Here is a 21,908-nt window from a genome sequence, read left to right as displayed (position 1 = left end):
TTTTTTCAAAAGACGATAAATCCTTGTAATTACTGCTGGTATCAGTTATGTTGCCTTCTTTAATTTCAGCCGGCCGAAGTGGCCGTGCGGTTAAAGGCGCTGCAGTCTGGAATCGCAAGACCGCTACGGTCGCAGGTTCGAATCCTGCCTCGGGCATGGATGTTTGTGATGTCCTTAGGTTAGTTAGGTTTAACTAGTTCTAAGTTCTAGGGGACTAATGACCTCAGCAGTTGAGTCCCATAGTGCTCAGAGCCATTTGAACCTTTAATTTCACGTATTTTTTCCACAACAAATATTTTTATGTGCTTTATATCCCTGCACTGTTGTAATGTGCATAATGTTGCTTATATTATTATATATAGCAATTTTAGTATATAGTTTTTGATGTTATTGAGAACAAAATCAATAAAAATAGAAATACAGAGGCATAATACAATGATATCAGTAATAACTATTTTAACACAATTGTTTAGCTTATATCATTATTGCCAGTACTACACAAAGTATGTTATGAATAACACAATGTTGCAATCACATTGTCATTGTGAAGTTTACCCCCTTACATCTATACATTATTCACCTAAGACATCTTTGTAAAACTCCTTTGCATCCTCTGGAATTTCAAAATACTTTAGCAAGGCAGAAACATCTTTCTTTTTTCTTTTATTTACCATATTTTGTTTTGGCAAAAGGGTTGGATGGCATGGTTTCTTCCATCTCAGGATGTCAATTTGCACTCGATTGCAAGAGTGCATATCACTGACACATTAACAATTTTCTTTGCTTTCTTGTATGAGATGACACACTGGTTGTTCATTTTGCATAATAGCTTGGATTGGAATACAGTCCAATCTATGTTTAGAGCTTTCTGAGTACCATGCTCTTCTAAAATATTGTAATGATCTTTAGGAGACAAGATCCTTTTTCTTTCTGTAAGACTTCCCAATTCTACCAACACTCGATCAGGCGGCATGTAGCTATGGCCACAAATAAGGATGTAGTGAAAAATATTATTGAATTTTGTGCTCTTTTCCAAGAATGCTGTAAGCATCGCTATCAGATTAGGCAGCAAAACCGAAGCAGTTTGAAGGCATCCTCTTGACAATTCTGTCTCCAACCAGGATAATCAAACTTGTCTAGCACAGAAAACCTCACTGACTGAAAGTTTTGGAATAGGATGGTTTTGTTGCATGTCAAAGCAAATCTTAATGACAGTAGGATTATCTTCCTTCATTATGTCATAAAACAACTTTGCACAAATTTTATGTAGTGTGTCTAGTTTGTTTTTCATTCTTCTTCTGCAGACATGTTCCAGCTTTTATTTCCATTAAACCAACCCTACAAGTGTATCAGGTATCGGTATGAAGTGTCCTGAATGATAGACTGTGATCTTTGCAAAATATACAATGGTATTTTGATAAGGAGCATTGTTTCACTTCAAAATATTGTCTTTCTTCACAGAATCTCTTGAGCATTTTATTGACTGTGAGATCTGAAGGCAAATAACCTCTCTTAAGACATCCCTCTTCCATGGTGGCTCGCTCTGCATTTACAGTTGTTTATATCATTCTTAATGTCAATAGTTGCCTCCTTTTGATCCCGTCCTGGTCTGTCACTGCCTCGCCTTTCCTTTGGCAACCTTACTCCTTCATGGAACCTGCTTGCTAGGTAGGATAACCTGTCCTTTGTCATGCCAGGTACTCCTAGGAAAGTGGCAGCACGAACAGGCAATGCTCCACTATTCCTTTTTCTAATGGTATACTTCAGTGTTACTTTTTTCTTCCTTTTTGCATTCTGGGCGTCCACTACTCTGCACTGAGGTGAAGAAATTTTAAAAGAAACTTATGTTGATATATTTTATTTAATGTCATGAGATCAAGAAAGTGGGAAATCTCTTATTAGCAGAGTTCAGCAGCTTTGCATTCTTTCATTCCTGTAGCTTTTTAAGGCAAAACCTCAAGTCCATGTTTGTATTTAATGATAGCTTCCTTTTTACACGTTTTGCTTTGCATTTCAGGCCGATGTAAGCTGTTCTTGAATTGGGATTCTTTCCCATTGGAACATTCTTTGACCTGCATGCCATTTTCTGAAACAAGAATCATGATCAATTCTGCTTCCGCTTGCAATACTTCTTTCAATACTACTTTCAATAGACGTACACTTGAGTGTCAAGTGAATACTTGTCTAAAAGTAAGCTGCAGCTGTTCCAATGACAATGAAATCTGGCTGCAACACTATTCCCACCAGTAAATATTGTTACTAAAATGAGTAACATCGCTTAAGGCAACCAGTATACTCCAATACTGTTAACTGGTTGCTGCAGAGAGAGAGCCGAGACACAAGAGGGTAATTATATTGCATTTGTCAACTTTTGCTATAACAGTAAGAACACATATAACATGTTTTGCTAAAACCTTATGATTTGGAGTGTTCGTATGCACGGCAGTAGTCTACTTTTTCTAAAACTTTGTTCAGGGTTTGATGTAAAAGGACAACATTATGCCGTTACCATATATCAAGCTTTGAAAAAACACTCCTCAATTTTTACACCTATATTTTCATTCCCTAATTTTCCACACAAACACAGCAGATAAAAATTCTACATCTAATCACTTACAAAACTGTAATTAATTGGTGGCAGTGTGAAGAATTAATCCAATCTTAACCACAGTTGAAGGCAAACAAAGTGTTAAGCACACCAACAAAAATTATGTAGTTCTTCAATTGAGACATCATATGTCATTTACGTACACTGACTGTGGTATTTAAAAAAATTTTCACTGAAGGTTTTGTTAAAATTTGTTGGTGTAATTTGTTTCAAAGCTACAGCAAAATTTCTGGTTCAGTGGTAGTACCCTGCATAGTGCTAAGTCAGGTTATGAATTAGATAGTGAAGTCTCTTAATGCTTGCCTATAGTGTTCACTACATGTCTCTCAACCACCACATTGTAGGCATCACAAAACACATCTGCAATTGGCACCAGCATGAACACTGCTACTACTCATGATGTGATGATCTGTGGGAACAAGAGTGCCTCGAAGTGAGGGACAATAACTTACAGTCAATAAACACAATAAGCTCCTTCTGTGATTTCCATTGCATAAGGCAAGGTTTAGTGTTTTGACCCACTTCCTCTGATACATAGATTTCTTTTCAACTGAAATGTAGATTCCTTCTCAGAAGAAGAACCCACTAATGTGCACTGCTTAGGGGATGTATAGGTATTAGCATGCAACATTTTGTAAGAATTTACATTATTTGCAGTGAAACACAGCTGAATTTCAGTGAACATGTGGCACATTCTTCAGGTGGTGACACACGAAGTGTCAAATAACTAGCTTTTTTCGTCTTTCTTCTCATATAAAACTAAACATATTGGGAAGAAACTATTAGCACATTTCTCAAAAATGGTTTTAACATACAGATTTTATAATTACTCAATTTTGTAGCTCTATTTCCTCCTTAATGTCTATGTGTACTCAACTTTTTTTAGCATTTCTGTATCTTACTGTTATTGTGGAGTTTGCTATTGGACTGTGCAATATGGTTCAAATGGCTCTAAGCACTATGGGACTCAACAGCTGCGGTCTCCAGTCCCCTAGACTTACAACTACGTAAACCTAACTAACCTAAAGACATCATACACATCCATGCCCGAAGCAGGATTCGAACCTGCGACCGTAGCAGCCGCGTGGTTCCGGACTGAAGCACCTAGAGCTGCTCGGCCACAGAAGCCGGGTGTGAAATATGTTTGATATGAAGAATTAAATACTGATTTGAGGCTACTAATGACCATTCACATATACACCCTTAGCTTAAAACAACAAAAAATTAACCATCAATGACAGATTAAACACAATGCATAAAGCTACGATGTATTAAGTGATACATACTCCATTGATGACTTTCTTAGTACAACCAACTGATGTGCGTAAGTTACTAAAGTGCGCGTCATTTATGTTGGCGGCCGAGTTTAGGTTTGTTCTGCGCATCTGACGTCAAAAAATACAGTCAGCCAATGAACAGAGAACGACGTTGCCAGATCTTGACTGCAGAGCAGAGCACGGACGAGTGTCTTCAGTTTTAGAAACGTTCAGACATAAAAAAATAAGAGAACAAAAGCAATGTCTTGATAGCAGACTTTGTTTTTTGAAAGTTTGGAAAAACCATTCTTTATACCAATTGCTTCATTTTCTATTAATTAATTAAACCAAACAAGCAATAAGACTCTTAATTCAGGCGATAGCAAGGAAAGGTGTTTGTATCAATTTCACGAACCGCTTTTTCGCAATAAAGAACAGTGGTAATTGTTTATTTCCTATTGTACTTCGACGAAGTGCGAGTAATTCATAGGCATACCAACAGTGTTTGTCAGAATTTTGCGTGAGCTGTTATAGTCCTTACGGAGAGACATACCAGGACGAGCTGCGCTAGCGTAACGGTTAAGGCGTTGGGTTAGTAAGCTAAAGGTAAAGAGTTCAAACCTCGTGTGATGCTAAATATTTTTTTATTTTAAAACAATATCGAAGTGTCTTACTTCATGAATTTTATTCGTTTGAATGCAATTTTTTGAAATTTCTAGTGCTTTGTCTCTTCATTAACCATTTCGCTGCTGCAGTCACGTGCTCCCCGCATTCCGCGCTGTGCGCGATTTTGTCATCACTGCACTGGTCGCCTGTGCAGACACATGGTGTTCCCACTGCTTTGACACACTTTACCTTCCCCCCATAAATGACTTAATTTTGTTTCGATGTTCAACCCAGTTATTGTGCAGCATTAAATGTAGTAAACCATTGCACGAAATTTTGAAGAGTTTGCAGAGGTTAAAGTCCATATGGTATACTTTCCGTATGGTCGATTTTAGTTGCCACAATGTTGAGAATGAAATGTGGACAAGGTACCTAAATTTCATATAAAATTTACTGTATAACAATATCTCATTTAATTTAAGTACCACATAGGTGTCGTATGTAATATTGAGAAATATTCCGTCTTTCGCAACTGTAATAAAAGTTTTTTTTACACCGGGCGCGTTTGGCTTTATTTTAAAGCACTTCAGTCAGTCAAAGGAAGTGGGGGGAAGGTATCAGTCAAGAAGATGTGTAAAAATCTAATTTTTGGGCCAAATAGTTTTTGTGGAATCGAATGATAAGTGTGTCAAAGCAGTCGGAAACACCATGTGTCAGCACAGGCGAGCAGTGCAGTGACAAAATCGCGCACAGCGCGGAATGCGGGGAGCACGTCTCTGTAGCAGCGAAAGGGTTAATGTGGCCGTGGTGGCTTTACTTCATAAACTGCGCGCTCCCCCCTAAACGTAAGCTTGCGAACTATACTATACTATGGCGCTGTTTCTCTTGGCGCGTGCGTCGTGTGCAACTGGCAACGCAGCAATCTCCCGCGTCTGGGCGGGCATGCGCGAGCCGCCAAGATAAAAGAATTCAACTATAATAATATCAAATACTGTATTTGTTCCATATCCATGACGACCATTTCACGAGGGATCTGTGGAAGGTACATTAGCATATTTCTTTTTGTTTGTAAGTATTTATTTTGTATTCTTGTTTTTCCAGCATGTTCTACATCCTGGAGGATCTCCCCACCATCACTCCATTGAAACAAAAGACAACCTATACAAATTTACCTACATACAGGTCTCACATTTGAGTTTAGACCTCTGCCATTTATAGGCAATTTTCTATCAAGTGGAGTATCCTAATTATGTCCATGAGACTCTCCCACACTGTTCCATCTTTAAGTCAATCTATGATCTATGACTGCGTGCTGCAAGTCCTTACTCCAGCTTTCTCAACCTTTCAGTCTTCTCGAACCAATTTTCCATCATACTTTATATATTAATGCATATTATTCTTGTCAGCAGCTTTGATTCATGAGCTATTAAGCCAATTGTGTAATAATTATCACACTTTCTGGCTCTCTCACTATTCGAAATTGTGTGGATGATGTTTTTCCAGACGTCAGAAGGTATATCACCAGATTATATAAACTACACAAGAACGTGAATAGTCGTTTTGTTGCCACTTCACACAATGATTTTAGAAATTCTGATGTAATGTTATACATCACTTCTGCCTTATTCAATCTTAAGTCTTCCCATGCTCTTTTAAATTCTGATTATAATACCGGACCCCCTCTCTCTTCTATACTTACTTCTGTTCCTCCTCCTATGTCATCAGACAAGTCTTTCCCCTAATACAGGCCTTCCACCTATCTGCGCTCTCCTCTGTGTTTAACAGTTGGTCTCCCATTGCACTCTTAATGGTACCACCCTTGTTTTTAATTCCAGGTTATTTTGACTTTTCTGTATGCTGAGTCAGTCCTTCCAACAATCTTTTTTTTCTCGATTTCTTCATGTTTTTCCTGCAAGCATTTCATCTTAGCTTCCTTGCACTTCTGTACTCCTGAATTTCACTGAGCACTTTTGTACTTTCTTCTTTCAACTGAAGTATCTTTCCAACTTCTGTGATTGCCGTTTTTAGAGGTGTCCACCCCTCTTCAACCCAACTGCCTACTGAGCTATTCCTTATCACAGTATCAATTGCCTCTGAGAACTTTGGGCGTATCTCTTAATTCCTTAGTACTTCTGTATTTCACTTCTTTGTGCATTGATTCTTCCTGACTAGTCTCAAACTTCAGCCTACTCTTATCTTTACTAAATTGTAATCTAAGTCTATAATTGCTCCTGGGTATGCCTTACAATCCAGTAACTGATATCAGAATCTCCGCCTAACTGTGACACAATGTAGCTGAAAAATTCCTGTATCTCCTAGCATTTTCAAAGTATATCACACGTCCCCTTGTGATTCACTATTACTAGCTGAAATTTATTTACTATATTACTAGAAAATCAGCAGCAGTTGAAAGATATTCATTTGTCTCTGAATGCTGCCAATATCTCTGCATCTTACATTTGTCACTCCAGCTTTAATATAGCCACAGATAATGGGGCCAGCACAGCAAGAAGCAGTTGATGCTGCCTTCCACTCACTGCTCCTCTCCCCATGGTATCCCTAATGAAGTGTCACGGCATGCTTCCTACTTTCCTGACAACCACCATTAAACAAGAGTTACCATGCTCTAACAGTACAGCCCCTTGAAACAACATGCAGAAGTTTTTAGAGCAATGTAGAAAGAATAATGTGCTTGTATTCAAAATGTTTTAAGTAAACATAACTAATTCAACACATATGGTAAGAACATAAATTCACTGCTCCAGTCTTGTTTCTTTTGTGTTAAACATTTTTCAGTGAGCACAAGAGCAAGCCTGAGCACACTGTTCATTTAAACAGACTTTATCAATTTTGATGCACACCGTCACATGTAAGAATATGGTTCAACTAATGGCAGTTGTCTAGTAATACACAACTACACGTAATTCTTCAGTTAATGGAAGCAGTCTTCTTTGTGTTGTTTCAAATAAGTGCCTTGTTTTTATCATTTACAAAAACATCAACCATCCTAGCAATAACTCGAAATTGTTTGGACAAGTCACTGAAAACTTTGATCAGGATGTCCACAGCGGAGCTAGAACCACATTAATATGCCTCAAATAAAAGTGCTAAGTCACAATTCACTGAGCCACACTGCCACTGCAGAATATGCCCTCAAATTCCAACAGATGATGCATCATGCCTGTATTCAAATACATCATGCAACTGAATCTTAAAACAGACTGACTAAAGAACAAAGTGTTGGAAAATATAAACTGTTCACAAATTTTTTAAAAAAGAAAAATAGACTAAGCAGCTTAAAGCTTTTATCATCACCTTAATGTTAACTGCCATCCAAACAAAGTATTAGTTAATTTGTACACTCTCTTCTTTTAATGTACACTAATCTTCTTTTAACATGATACAAAAGATTCATTTCTCAGTCAAACAAATATACCCACTTTCTGCAGCCAAATTTTAGCACTGCTAACTCTACAATGCTGGGAGATGTTGAGACTGCAATGCTTGTTTTACTCAAACTATCTATGTATCAGAATGCTCCCATATTATGACCTTTATTGCTGGAATGTGACTACTGAATTTTCTGCGAATCCAGACTGGTTCAAACATTTCAAGAATAAGAGTGGCACAGTGTTAAAAAATTACAGCTCTGAAGCTAATCAAGTTTTAACAATCATGACCATAGATTGGTTGCAGTCTATGAAGCCTTCAGCACTAGGAATATGATGTACAAGATGTATTCAACACCAATACTGGTTCATTTCGCTGCTGCTTACCCAATAAATCTTTACTGTTTAAAGAACAGTTGTGTTAATGGAAGAAAAATCTCTAAGGAAAGTACTACGGAATTTTCAGGATGCTGTCGGCATACATCTGAGAAAATACCATTATTTGTCTTGGGGAAATAAATTATAAAAACTAGCTGTCAGGAAAAATCAAACAATGGAAAATCCAGGATGGACTGTAACAACACAATGGAAAGGATGGTTGCTACTCACCATATGGCAGAGATGAGATGCAGAAAAGCACAACAGAAAGACTGTCGGAAAACACACACACACACACACACACACACACACACACAGTCTCTGGCAGCTGGAGTCAGACATGGAGTCAGATTCACTTGGGGTGGAGCTAATTGGTCGAAAGCTAATTTTCCAACAGTCTTTTTTGTTGTGACTTTCTGTGAATCAGCATCTTTGCTATTTGGTGAGTAGCAACTACCCCTTTCATTATACTGATAAAGACAAGCAGAAACAAGGTAAACACAAAATTGTGGATTGTGGCCCCTGTGTTTCCAACTGAATTCATAACATGGACAAGTAATTTTCTTGATAAAATCTTAAACTGCAAATACTGTCTCCAACAGTAAGTTAAAAGATATAAATGTTATACTATTGTCTTCAAACACCTTTGTTTTACAACCATACGATCAAGCCATTATAAAAAGCTTGGAATTTCTTTATCCAAAGAAATTACTCTGAAAATATTCACTTGCAATTGAAGAGAAACAAGATTTGTGTTTCAATCTCTTAGGTGCACTATGTATCTTGGCACTCTGAAAGGAATTTGGTGATATCAAAGGTAAAAAAATTGTTTTTGCCATGCGTGACTTCTATAACCAGATTATTTGGTGCCTCAAGAACAGACTGACACTGAAAAGATGCCAACATATAATGAAAGCTCTGGGAATGCTTCAGTCTTAGAAGGCTTGGCCTACAGTATCACCGGGTGAATTTGTTGCAGTCATAATAATAATGACGACGATGATGACATGTACACAGTACCAACTATGACAAAGACTTTTGGCTACTGTCTGTAACTCAAAACATAGCACGATGAATTTGACACAGAAATAAATTTGGCCATTCTTGTACGAATTACATTAAAAGAAGTGTGACATCACGAAAAGTATGCACAACTTCAAGGAGTATCAAGTATTATCTGATCGGTCACAAAACGGAAACCGCAGTGAAAATCAAAAATGTTTTATATGCAAGAGTTAGCCACAGCTTCGAGCTACTTCTCTACATATATGCCACTGCAACTGAGATATTTGTCATAGCACTGTACCATCTTTCCAATACCCTTGTCATAGATGGCAGCCACCTGTGCTTTCTGCCGATTCTCTCCACTGATCTGCATTTTGTTGTCTGTAACAAAATTTTGTCTCCATAGCCAGCAGTTCATGTGAGTAGAGTTAACACTTGGAGGGGGCAGGAAGGGAGCCAATTACAGGCTGTACTGTGGTTGATCAAACACTTCCCATCAAAAACGTTGCAGGAGTGTCCTCATTGCCTCTGCAGTATTGCAGTCAAAAATAATCATGAACAAGTGCAGTGACGTTATGCGGGCTGAATGAAATCAGGAGCACTCATACTTGGCGGGAGAGATTTTTTTCTAGGAATCTTTATGTCCTCAGAACTGAAATAAGCAAAGCAAAATGACCGAGAAGCATACTAGAGACACTGTCCAACATACCTATGCAAAGCTTCATAGGATTTTTACTGTAGTTTCCATTTCACAACCGATTGGACCTTTCTTTCCAAATTGCCCTGGTATTTAGATAAGCTTTCAAATGACACAATAAATAAAACAATAAACGATACTGAACAATTTATTGAAAATTTGTAGCTGAAAACACTGTAAAACCAAATTATAGAGTTTAACAAACAACAACAACAACAACAACAACAACAACAATAATAATAAAACGGGGTGTTTCCATATTGTGTGTGCAAAAATTTAACAGGACACAGAGGATGCTCCATTGAACCATTTGAGGTAGGGAACCTGGGGGTCAGAGAAGCCAGCTTTCAGGACGAAATAGGAATAAAATCTCATTACTGTGCAGTTTTTTATTTACATTAGCTAACTGCAAATATCATCAACACAATGAACTTACCATTTATACTATATCTTACCAAATATGCTGAAACTGATGGCTATCAATCTCAATGCAAGGATGACATCGGTGAACAAGATTCTGACGCTCCCTGACAAATATCCCTGGTGTGTTTTGAATCACATCATAGGCAGCTTCAATTCTGACAACTAATTCCATCTCCATATCCACTACGGTCTCGTACAGAAGTGGCTCTAGATATCCCCATAGTAAAAAAAGTGATTCAGGTCAGGTGACCTCACAGGCCATGGAATAGGACTGCCCCTTCCAATCCAGTGATCCGAAAATACAGCATTGAGACGGTTCAGGACATCCACACTGAAGTGAGGCGGTGCCCCGACATGTAATATCCACATCCTTTCACGGACAGCAATGGGTACGTCCTCCAAAAACTCAGGTAGAACTCTTTCCACGAACATTAAGTACCAGTGGCATTTCAGATGTCCAGGTAGAATATATGACTATTCCTACTGTTCGAAATACCATCACGATCAAATGAGGTCTCGCCAGTGAAAAGCACGATTTGGAAGAAATCTGGTCGATCAATCCATAATTGGAGTAACCAATGACACAATGAGACCCTTGGTACAAAGTCAGTCACAAGCATTGCATGGACTCATTGTGGGTGGTATGGGTGTAATTGTTGTTTGTGGGGTCGCCACACACTAGCATGTGCAGTGTGTATTTCATGTGCAATACAACAGGTACTTGTAGTGGGGTCCAGTGCAACATGTTCCAGCACCACCACTTTGAAATCTGGTGTGTGAATGGTCCTCATGCAGCCAGGTCCCTCAGTTCTTCTTTCCAATGAACCAGTTTCCCGCATTCATCAATCGAAAGAAATAAACACTCATCATTACAGATGATGCCTGTTAGGAAATCATTCCCTGTACAGCCTTTCAGCAGCAAGAGCACTGCAACATACTTCCCCATACACAAGGTGCATGTCAGCAAATTCTGCAAAACTGCACCAGTACTGCTCCATCATATTGTACTGTAGTTCTTTGATAGCACTGAGTAATGAATGGGTCTGTTATTGATTCACAGCAAATTCTGTCATGGGACAATGAATACAACAGACACCTCACAGGAAAGTAAAGCAAACAAAACCTGCATCATGACTTTTTCTTGTTAACTTGCAGAAAATAAATAATGTACACATATGTGTAAACTTGTATACATGTTAGTTGTAAATAAGCTGGAAAATAGAAATGTTAGACAAAGCAGCAGACAAGTTTACTTCCATATCTCCTTAAGCTGGCTTCTCTGACCCCTGGTTCCCTACCTCAAAACTGTTAAGTGGAGCATTCTCTATGCAATATGTACATACACACAAGTCTAAACTTTAGCAGGAAATTTAATTACCATACTGTAATAAAACTTTGCTTGCTCTAAAAAAACAGTTATCTTCTCCATCAACACATCATCCAACATTAAATTCTTTTAACATGAAAAATATTTCAATCCATTCGTTGTCGTCGTCGTTAGGCCTGTAATCTACCAGGAACACAGAATCCTACATCACAAGAACAATTCTGACGGTATTTGAAACTGATAGCACATATTGCTGCAGATGACAATGTTAACAATACAGTGTTTCACTCCCAGATGATGTAAGTGGTCAATATGAAGGAAAGTTTCTCATTATAACAAGTCAAAATAACAGAAGGGGTGCAAAAATAAATAAAACTTACATCCAATTTTAGTATCCAAGGTGTGAAAAGCTCAGCTGACAGGTTTGGACAATCTCATTACTATTATTGGCACTTCAATTATTGTCCCAAGAAGCTACTGGAAAAATTAACTGATTTTCTATCAAAATATTTCAAAGTTTAGAGCTCAAACTGACAGTTCGTGGAAGCAAGTGACAGGGACATTATTTTTCAGTTTATCAAGAAAGATGTGTTGAAACAGAGCACGTATGAAACATCTCATCATGTAAAATGTTTTGAAAACAGTGTGCCTCTTGTTTCCATGTACAAACTAGATAAAACACTAAAAAGTAATGCGTATGTCTAAGATCAGCATCAAATCAGTTTTTAAGAAATAAGCTTTATCATATTATAGCACTTCAAGGTTAAGTTAACAAACCTCCTCCTCCTGTTTCCGTCTTGGCACATCAGCCTCTTCTTCACTGACTGCTTTGATCTTCTTTTCATGAACACCAGTGACTTTCTGTTGTTTATCTATTATCTCATCTCTTCTTCCTCTATTATCTGCAATAAAATACATATGTAACTTGCATGACATAATTTTTAAAAAAAAAATCATACTGTAACTATTATCTTGCCTCTTCCCAGTTCTCACAGGCAATGACTGTGAACAGCAACTCTAGGTACATATATGCATCTCTTTCAGGGAATCCAAGTTATATGTGGGCAATCAGTAAAGTGGAAGAATAAGAATTATCACTGTACAGGTATAACTCGGTATGAATCTGATCACTGAAAGACACACTATTTCTGAATTCTATATTAAAAACAGGTAAATAAAGGAAATTCATAAGCAAAGCTCTATACTTGTGTCAACAAAAGGTATTGATACTTAATATCATCTAACAATAACAATGAAAATTTCCATCTACAGTACACGTAAAAGAGATATACATTCGCTCTTGAAGATAAACAAGGACTAATAATAACAATTCCTTATTTTGTATCTTCAAGATCATGTGATCAAAAGTCTCCGGACACCCAGAAAAACATATGTTTTTCATATCAGGTGCGCTGTGTTACCACCTACTGCCAGGTACTCCAAATCAGTGACCTCAGTAGTCATTAGACATTGTGAGAGAGCAGAATAGGACGCTCCACGGAACTCACGGACTTCGAATGTGGTCAGGTGATTGGGTGTCACTTGTGTCATGTCTGTACACAAGATTTCCACACTCCTAAACATCCCTAGGTCCACTCTTTCTGATGTGATAGTGTAGCAGAAATGTGAAGGAACACGTACAGCACAAAAGTGTGCAGGCCGATCTCGTCTGTTGAGTGACAGACTGTCAACAGTTGAAGAGGGCCGCAATTTGTAATAGGCAGACATCACATCTATCCAGATCAGCACACAGGAAATCCAAACTGCATCAGTATCCACAGGAAGTACTACGACAGTTAGGCGGAAGGTGAGAAAACTTTGATTTTATGGTCAAGCAGCTGCTCATAAGCCACACATCACGCCGGTAAATGCCAAACACCACCTCGTTTGGTGTAAGGAGCATAAACAATGGACGATTGAACAGTGGCAAAACGTTGCGTGGAGTGACGAATCACGGTACACAATGTGGCGATCCGATGGCAGGGTGTGGGTATGGCGAACACCTGGTGAACGTCATCTGCTTTTGTGTAGTACCAACAGTAAAATTTGGAGGCGGCAGGGTTTATGGTGTGGTCACATCTTTCATGGAGTCAGCTTGCACCCCCTTGTTGTTTTGCATGGCACTATCACAGCACAGACCTACATTGATGTTTTAAGTACCTTCTTGCTTCCCACTGTTGAAGAGCAATTCGGGAATGGCCATTGTATCTTTCAACATGATTGAGCACCTGTTCATAATGCACGGCCTGTGGCGGAGTGGTTACACAACAGTAACATCCCTGTAATGGAATGGCCTGCACGAAGTCCTGACCTGAATCCTATAGAACACCTTTGGAACATTTTGGAACACTGACTTCGTGCCAGGCCTCACCTCTCCTCAGTGCAGCACTCCATACAAAATGGGCTGCCATTTCCGAAAGAAACCTTCCAGCACTTGATTGAACGTATGCCTGCGAGAGCGGAAGCTATCATCAAGGCTAATGGTGGGCCAACACCATACTGAATTCCAGCATTACCAATGGACGGCACCGCGAACTTGAGTCATTTTCACCCAGGTGGCTGGATACTTTTGATCAAATAGTGTAACTTTATCAATGTGATAGTAGTTCCATTTTTGAATGTTCTTTTCTGTACCACAAAATTGTAAATGTTGTATTTTAATGCTAGTGAAAAAAAAATTAAGAAATCCTAATATACGATGTCTTCAGTATTACTCTTGGAATAGGACTCAATAAGCTTGGTATGATGGCAAAAATTAGAGCAAGATCACAGATTCTGCCTTGTGCCTATAAGATAACTTTGATAAATTGTATGTAGGTTAGCATCTTTCATCACAGAAAAAGAAAATGAACAGTCAAAAATATAGCCATGCATTTTTTTTAAAAAATGTAACATTTAGACAATCTTCTTTTTCTTTACAACTGAAAAAATTTTTGTATTTGTTATAATGTGCATGCCCTATAAAAACAATAAACAATTCAACAAAATATCTCTCTCTCTCTCTCTCTCTCTCTCTCTCTCTCTCTCTCTCTCTCTCTCTCTCTCTCTCTCAGAAACTTCCACTTTTCATTAACACTGCACAAATGTGTGTGTTACATTATTAGGATTAGTAAAATAAAAAAAAAAAAGCGCAAAATGGTTTGATGAATGCATTTGTTAGTATTTGTTTGTCTACCTCATTGATGTTCTACTGCCAAAAACAACCAGGAAGTGAGGTGTCATCACAAAATCCAAACAAGCTTACAACTTGAGCATCAATTCAAAATTTGCTCCTTGAGAGGAACTGTGCTGCAAATTTTTGGAAGTAACAACACAAAGTTCTTGTTCTACCTCCAGCTGAAAGCTCCACGAGGGGGAAAAAAAAAAAAAATGAAAGCTGTATACACATGTTAATTTGTTAATCCACTCCTTTATGTAAATTACCTCCCTCGTCATCTTCTTCACTTTCAGTTACTCCTGGAATTTCACTTAAAAGATCATCTATCTCATCTGACTCGTGCTGATAAGCAGGTGTCTTTCTGTCTTCTTCATCTTCATCATCGTCTAGCTGAAATTGCAGCTAATGAAGTATAATGATATAACAGCTATGTATGTTTCCATCAAATTTTTTGACACAGAACAAACCTCTTCCCTTCCAGATTCTTCATCTTCCTCTTCATCCTCCTCTTCCGCATCACCCTTCTCTGCTTCTATATCCTCTTCACTTTTTCCATGTTCATACACATTTTCATCACTTCCCTCCTCCTCCTCCTCCTCCTCCTCCTCCTCCTCCTCTTCTTCTTCTTCTTCATCATCATCATCTCTGTCTTCAATTTCATTTTCATCTGCCTCCTCACTTTCTTCATCCTCTAATTTATCTGCTTCTTCATCCTCATCTTCCTCTTCCTCTTCTGCACTTTTTGTTTCCTCCTCTTCACTTCCCTTTGCTCCTACTTCTTCATCATCATCTTCATGTTGTTGTTCTTTTGAGGCGGCTTCCTCGCTTAAGTGTTCTTCCTCTTCTGCACTTTCGTTTTCGTGTTCTTCAGACTCTGTAGAATACCCTAGTTAAGTATTTTCCTTATCCTTCAATTACGTAGCATAAAATTAGTGAAAAACATGTCACAATTTAAATACAACAGTACTAAACAGCAAAACACAGACAAAAGAAACACAATGAAGTTCTAGATGAAGAAATGCATTCGCAAATTGTGAACACAGATGTACAGATGGTCAACGACACACGAAAATTTGTGCCAGACCAGGACTCGAACCTGGTCTTCCCGCTCAACCCAAGCAGTCATCTAAACCACTCTGGTTATCTGTGCACACCTACCAGAATGATTAATTTTCCAAATGTCAGTGTTCACTTGTAAAAACTATAGAGAGTTTCAGCAAATCAATCATGATGTGCAAATTAACGATATCCATCCAATCCAGGTAACAAGTAAAAGCAAAAATTTTGAGATACGATTACTTTAACCATTGTAATCATGGATTGAATTTTTATTTGCTCACAAATATGGATGTTGCCAAGGTGAACATGACATTTGTATGTCATATAATTACAATACACCACTAGAATTATTATACAATAATATCCTATGCAATAAATGAAATCAATTCTATACTTATCCCATTATTCAGGGAAGAGAAGAGGAAATGTTCATCAGAATTTAACAATTCTTGACTTAGAAACCACACATGCATGCAATGTTGGTACTCGATTATGTCAAGTATCTATGTTAAATATCTTTGAGGACAAGTAGTTGGAGAGAAAGTCTCACTACCAAAACAGCAAATAAAATTAACAGGTGACATTAAACCAACATTTTCAAGAATTTCAGTGAGAATAGTGAACAAATTAGTGGTGTTATCGCCAAAAGGTATTTCACTAATTTTTCTTCTTTTAAACCATGAAACTGCTTTTTAATTTTCTCACTACCTTTCCTCTTCCTTTATTATTATTTAAGAACAAGAACTATCTTCTCCCATTATCTTACATCTCTGGTGAACTCAGATTCTGAAGAACTTAAGACTTCCCTTTTACCTCTACAAACTTCTGAACAACTTAAGATTTTTCTTTTACTTCTATAAAATCTCCTAACTATTCTTTTCTCCATGTTGCCACAGTTACATAGTTTGAAAGCAGGCCTAGAGCTTTTGTAACTTTAAATTCCACGAAAGGATGTCTTTTACATTACAGCAGCATCTGTAACTCTTACGTAATCTGTCCCCTTTCTTTTCTTTATTACTCTGCTTACATAAAGACGAATCATTCAGCTATTGCACGACAATAATGTTTAACACATGATGCAGTTGTAACCAAAACTAAACATTATACCCAACTCAAGGCAAGCTATCAACAGAATCTGAAACAGAATGTCAAACTAAATAATTATTTAAATGCTATCATTGCAAATGCAACTGTTTCACTGAATGTGAAGTATGTACAGCTGTTTTTATTCAACACCCAATAACAAAAGTGACAACTGGGTACTAAGTGGACACTTTAATGTGGTTTTCAGTCTTTCCATGGAATAACTTCTAGTCTGAAGCAGATAAAACAATACTGAGCATGCTGTTCCAGCACCTGATTCAATATTTCTATTGCATTTGTATTCTTGACCTTGAACTTAAAACACACTGTTACAATCAAAACTGAAAGTAAGAGCAAGAAAAAGTCATCAAAAGATCTATTTAGTCTTTTCTTATTACGATTTGAACAACCACTCTATGTAAGAATAGAAATATTTATTCACGGAAACATAACAAAAACTGATGTTACCTCCAAGCTCCTGTTCACCACTTTCTGTTACATCTGCATGTTCATCATGCTTAACAGGCGTTTCCAACCAGCCATCAAACGTAGGAGCCCATTTTGAGACAGGAACTAGTGTTTCGTCTGGAATAAATAACAAAAATGAGAAATATGTGACTTAACTACAACATTTAAGGGTGTGGCTACAGTTGCCTTAGACTGCGGCCGTGTGTGTGTGTGTGTGTGTGTGTTTGATGAAAGATTTATTTGGACAAGTCTTTTTGTTGTGCTTATCTGCGACTCAATTAGTAGCAACTTTCCTTTTCATAATACTGTTACATTCTGTCCCAGATTTTCCATTGTCTGATTAACTTTTAAGAAAGCAATATTTACATTTTAGTTGTGTTAGAAGCATATCCCAATCAGATCTCCAAATCTTAGGCCAAATACAGGTGCTTGAAGATCAGTGAATGGCAATCCTGGGTATAAAACACAGATTTACTTCATCCAATAAGCACACTGCAAAAATTTAACAAATTTGGCCCCTAAACTAGTTCCAATTTTATTTACACATAGTACTGAATTTGCTAGGAACAGTTATTATATTGAGACTTAAGAATCGTTCTCAACTGTGTGCCAGACCACAACTTCAGCCCAGCATCATTCCCTTCACAGGCACTGCAGTCCAAGCAAGACTGTCGACCTGCACTGACTGCATCATTTCTGCTAATACCTGTCTGCTACTGTAAACAACCTTTAGGCTTTGGCTAATCTATTTTTAAACAATATCCTTTCTTCCAGGAGAGCAAGGTACATAGGAGAGCTTCAGTAAAGTATCAGAGGTAGAGGAGAGGTACTGACAGTCTTGAAGCTGCGAGGGCAGGTCATAGGTCACATCCGGATAGTTGTCAGAAAGGGCATTTCTTGCAAAAGGCAAGGTTCTGGGTTTGAATCTCAGTCCAGAACACACTATTTTATGAGGATGATCCCAAAAGTAAGGCCTCCAAAGTTCCTGAGCTGCAGGGAAACTGTTTGATTGCTGTTGGTCACACTGTTTTTCTTGTTCCCTCCACTCACTACAGGAACTGCTGGAGCTTTCAGTCTTGGCTTGTCAGCCAGTTGTAATGGAGCTCCCATTAGCCCCAACTGCCAGGTGGAAGTTCGAGCAGTTATTTGGTATTCAAGTGCAAAGGGCATTAAATCAACTGACATTCATTGACATTTGTTGGAAGTTATGGAGAGTCATGTAAGGATGTCAAAGATGTCTGCAAGTAGTGCAGAGTTTGCAGGTGGTCATATTGAAATTCATGATGAGGAGGCCATCCATTTCCAAGAGACAATCACAAGGCTCAACAAATCGGGCTTCAAGATCAGCAGATCACTCTCGATGAGCTCTGCAATGGTGTTCCTCAGTTTCTTGAGGAAACATTCACTGGACTTTGACTGATGCATTTGAATTTTGGAAGACATACAAAAAATGGGTTCCAAGAATGTTGACAGAAGACCACAAACTTCACCGCTTTGAAACTTCCTGCCAATTTCTTCAATGCTATGAGGATGAAAAAAAGACAACCTTTTGGATTCAATAGTCATGCATGACGAAATCTAGGCTTTCCACTTCAACCTGAGACCAAACAATGGTCACATTAGTGGCAGCATTCCGATTCACCCCAGCCGCGAAAATTCAAAAGAACAGTCTACCAATAAAGTAATGGCAACTGCGTTTTGCAATCAGAAGGGGATATTGTAGATACACTTAATGGTATCTAATACAACAACAAATGCCGACAAGTATTGCCAGACACTAAAAAAACACAGACACGTGACTCAGAACCATAAGCATCTCCAGAGCAACAGTTTGGATGGGACATCATCACTGCCCATTCACCATACAGCCCAGAGTTAGTGCCCTGCGAATACCACTTGTTTCCCAAGTTGAAAGAACACTTTGCTGGAAGGCGCTTCAGTGATGATGATGATGAAATTTATTTGCTTATCCTCTTCTAATATATCGCCTTGAAATGGTTTTATTCAGCAGAGCACAGCGGACGCACCACCAGCAGAAGCAGTTTCTGTTTATACACAGGATTTAGTTTAGTTCTTGTCTCTCATGCTTCTGCAAAGAAGTTAATTGTAATAGGGACTACACCTGTCATGTGTGGATTCAGGAGGAATTTGGCACTGCTCGTAAAAAGCTGCAAGCTTTGTTGGCCACAAGCTGTGTTGGCTTCAGGCTGCTGCCAGTGGCTGTGAATGCTTTGGCATCTCTGGAGCCTACAGTGTCACTTAGCACCCTTGAAGTTGCAGTGTCTTTATTTGCTTACTGTGGCGTATTGATACTTGCCCAACGGTGCATGACCCCCCCACCCATGCATGAGCATCTATGGGATGGTCCTAGAACTAGCCTCGTTTATAAATGGTAACAATGTCCACACAACACTAGGGAGGCAAAGCTGACAAACCAGATAGTAATGACATTCTACATTTAGATTGGAATGTACATTGCAAAGATGGGTTGAACACCAACAGTGAAGATGGGTTTACAGTCATAAAAGGTGTGATAATATCTAGTGAGGTTAGTACAAATCCCAAAATATGGGTGAAACCAAGCATTAAATGTGGATTAAACATGGCCATCGGATGTTTTTATAGACTTCCTGGCTCGGGAGAAGTAGTGGTGGAACATCTGTGGTTAAAATTGTAGGATCTTTCACATCCTAACTAAATGACTTAGTCATGCTAAAATATGAGGTGGTGATTTTCAAGTCACAGATTCAAGTGAATAGAATGGGTAGCAGGGACAGGGAATCACGTGACATTGTTCTAATTGCCCTATCCTTACCCTGAGCATCTAATTACATAAATGACTGGTGAAAACAACATATAAGCTCTCCTGGTCACCAACAGGCCTGAAATTTTCGACTCAGTTCAGTGAAAAATGAAATAGTGATCATACAGCTATTACAGCATCACTGATGTAGTTGTACATAGAAATATAAAGGAAGATACTTCTGCTTCCAATTTCAGACAACCCAAACAATGAACATGAAAATGTCACCTCCAGCACTGACAATGACGAGCATCAATAGACAAAATTTGACAGTGTGGTACAATACTCTTTAGAGATGTATGCGGCAAGCAAAGTTGTGAGGGATAAGAAAGACTCAACACGGTTCGACAGCTGTGTAAGAAATTCGCTACAAAAGCAGAGAGAGCTTCACTGTAAATAGCCAAAACATTTAGACAAAAAATTGATTAACAGATCAAAGCCACCTGTCCCGACACATTGCCACCATAATGGCAGCGAAAGAGACGATGACTGGGAGAAGGCTGAAACACTAAATGTCTTTTTCAAAACTCTTTCACTAAGGTCATGTCCTATGTAAACACGAGAAGGAACCAAAAGCTCGTGGCGGCTGGATACACAACACTCCAGAGCAGTACAGTGAGAAGCTCAGATGTCCTGTGTGCAAGTGACCATCTCCTGCTACAAGATGGCTACCTAAAGCCGTTGTTTCTATAAACGGCACCGCTGAACTGTTTAATACTGTAGCTCAAGAGTAAGGCTACAAAATTAGCTTTACTTAGGAAAATACAGCGAAAAGGAATGCTGTGCATAAAATTTACAAAGGGATGAACCTTCATGGAGAATTTCATTATTTATATAATCTACTATGAAGATCACCAGACAATTTCTTTGAATACACGTGAATGAGCAAAGGAGCATTTGACTACTTCATCAATAAATTAATGTGTAATGTTTTTTACATAATCAAGAACTTTTAGCAGCCAATAAATGCGAAAGAATGACTGACTACCTTAAATACGAAAGAATGAGCACAGCACTTGAGAGCTAGGCATGGTCTAAGAGTACAGCACTCTGTTTGCAATTGCGGTTGATATGAGGGCCTCGGTTCAGTCCCGACTACTTATATTTCAACTGACTCAGCTACACTTCTGTATACTAGTTTTTGTTTTCACTGCATCACTAAGTATCTTTATAAAGTCTTGCCAAAGTACTTGATCTTTAATTGTATACACACCTATCCCAGTATATCACACACATTAAATTCCTAATCAAATACAATGAACAACAATGAAATTTTACGGACATTTGAGTGTTGTGAACGTAATTCATCAGCAGTCAATGTTAAATCCAAGTAATTCATGGAAACTAAATAATCTGTAAAGTAAAGTATCCAAAGTTTTGAAAAGAAAGTCAAACATTTTGTGAAATGGTTTGTCTAAAAGTGTGAAATAAAAAAATTTGGGAATCATTTGATGCACTCCATTTTTTATTCATGACTTCGGCCATCATCCAAAGGCACGTCGAATATTCCTCTAATCTTTTTATTTCTTTTACACAAATCATTTCACAAAATATTTGACTGATTTCTTTCATTTTTTATTTTCAAGTTCTATTCAGAAAGCATGATCTTATTGACAACTCATTTGCCTTCCTAATGTCTTTCGTTCTTG

The 21,908-nt window shown here is 38.2% G+C and overlaps 2 protein-coding genes across 13 annotated transcripts in view; both read right to left on the bottom strand.

The window, feature by feature from the left end:
- The window catches only part of LOC126260787 (aspartyl/asparaginyl beta-hydroxylase-like), a 231,451-nt gene that overhangs the window by 138,534 nt on the left and 71,009 nt on the right, over positions 1-21,908 (bottom strand). For 11 of the 12 annotated variants that reach the window (XM_049958181.1, XM_049958127.1, XM_049958155.1 and 8 more), the window contains exons 3-6: positions 17,457-17,573; positions 15,314-15,720; positions 15,113-15,236; positions 12,467-12,591 (exon numbers count right to left, since the gene is read on the bottom strand). In XM_049958181.1, the coding sequence (XP_049814138.1) occupies positions 12,467-12,591; positions 15,113-15,236; positions 15,314-15,720; positions 17,457-17,573 (773 nt within the window). The remainder of the gene's footprint in view (positions 1-12,466; positions 12,592-15,112; positions 15,237-15,313; positions 15,721-17,456; positions 17,574-21,908) is intronic. The other variant, XM_049958190.1, reaches the window with a different exon arrangement.
- Positions 8,520-21,908, bottom strand: part of LOC126260869 (phospholipase ABHD3) — a 548,197-nt gene continuing 534,808 nt past the window's right edge. The window contains exon 9 of the transcript XR_007546654.1: positions 8,520-8,556. The gene's annotated coding sequence lies outside the window, so the exon portion shown is untranslated. The remainder of the gene's footprint in view (positions 8,557-21,908) is intronic.

This window comes from Schistocerca nitens, chromosome 1 (genome assembly GCF_023898315.1).
Source record: "Schistocerca nitens isolate TAMUIC-IGC-003100 chromosome 1, iqSchNite1.1, whole genome shotgun sequence".
NCBI classification, from domain to species: domain Eukaryota; kingdom Metazoa; phylum Arthropoda; class Insecta; order Orthoptera; family Acrididae; genus Schistocerca; species Schistocerca nitens.
Note: the sequence above shows the minus strand (reverse complement) of the source record. Positions and strands in the feature narration are given on the sequence as shown.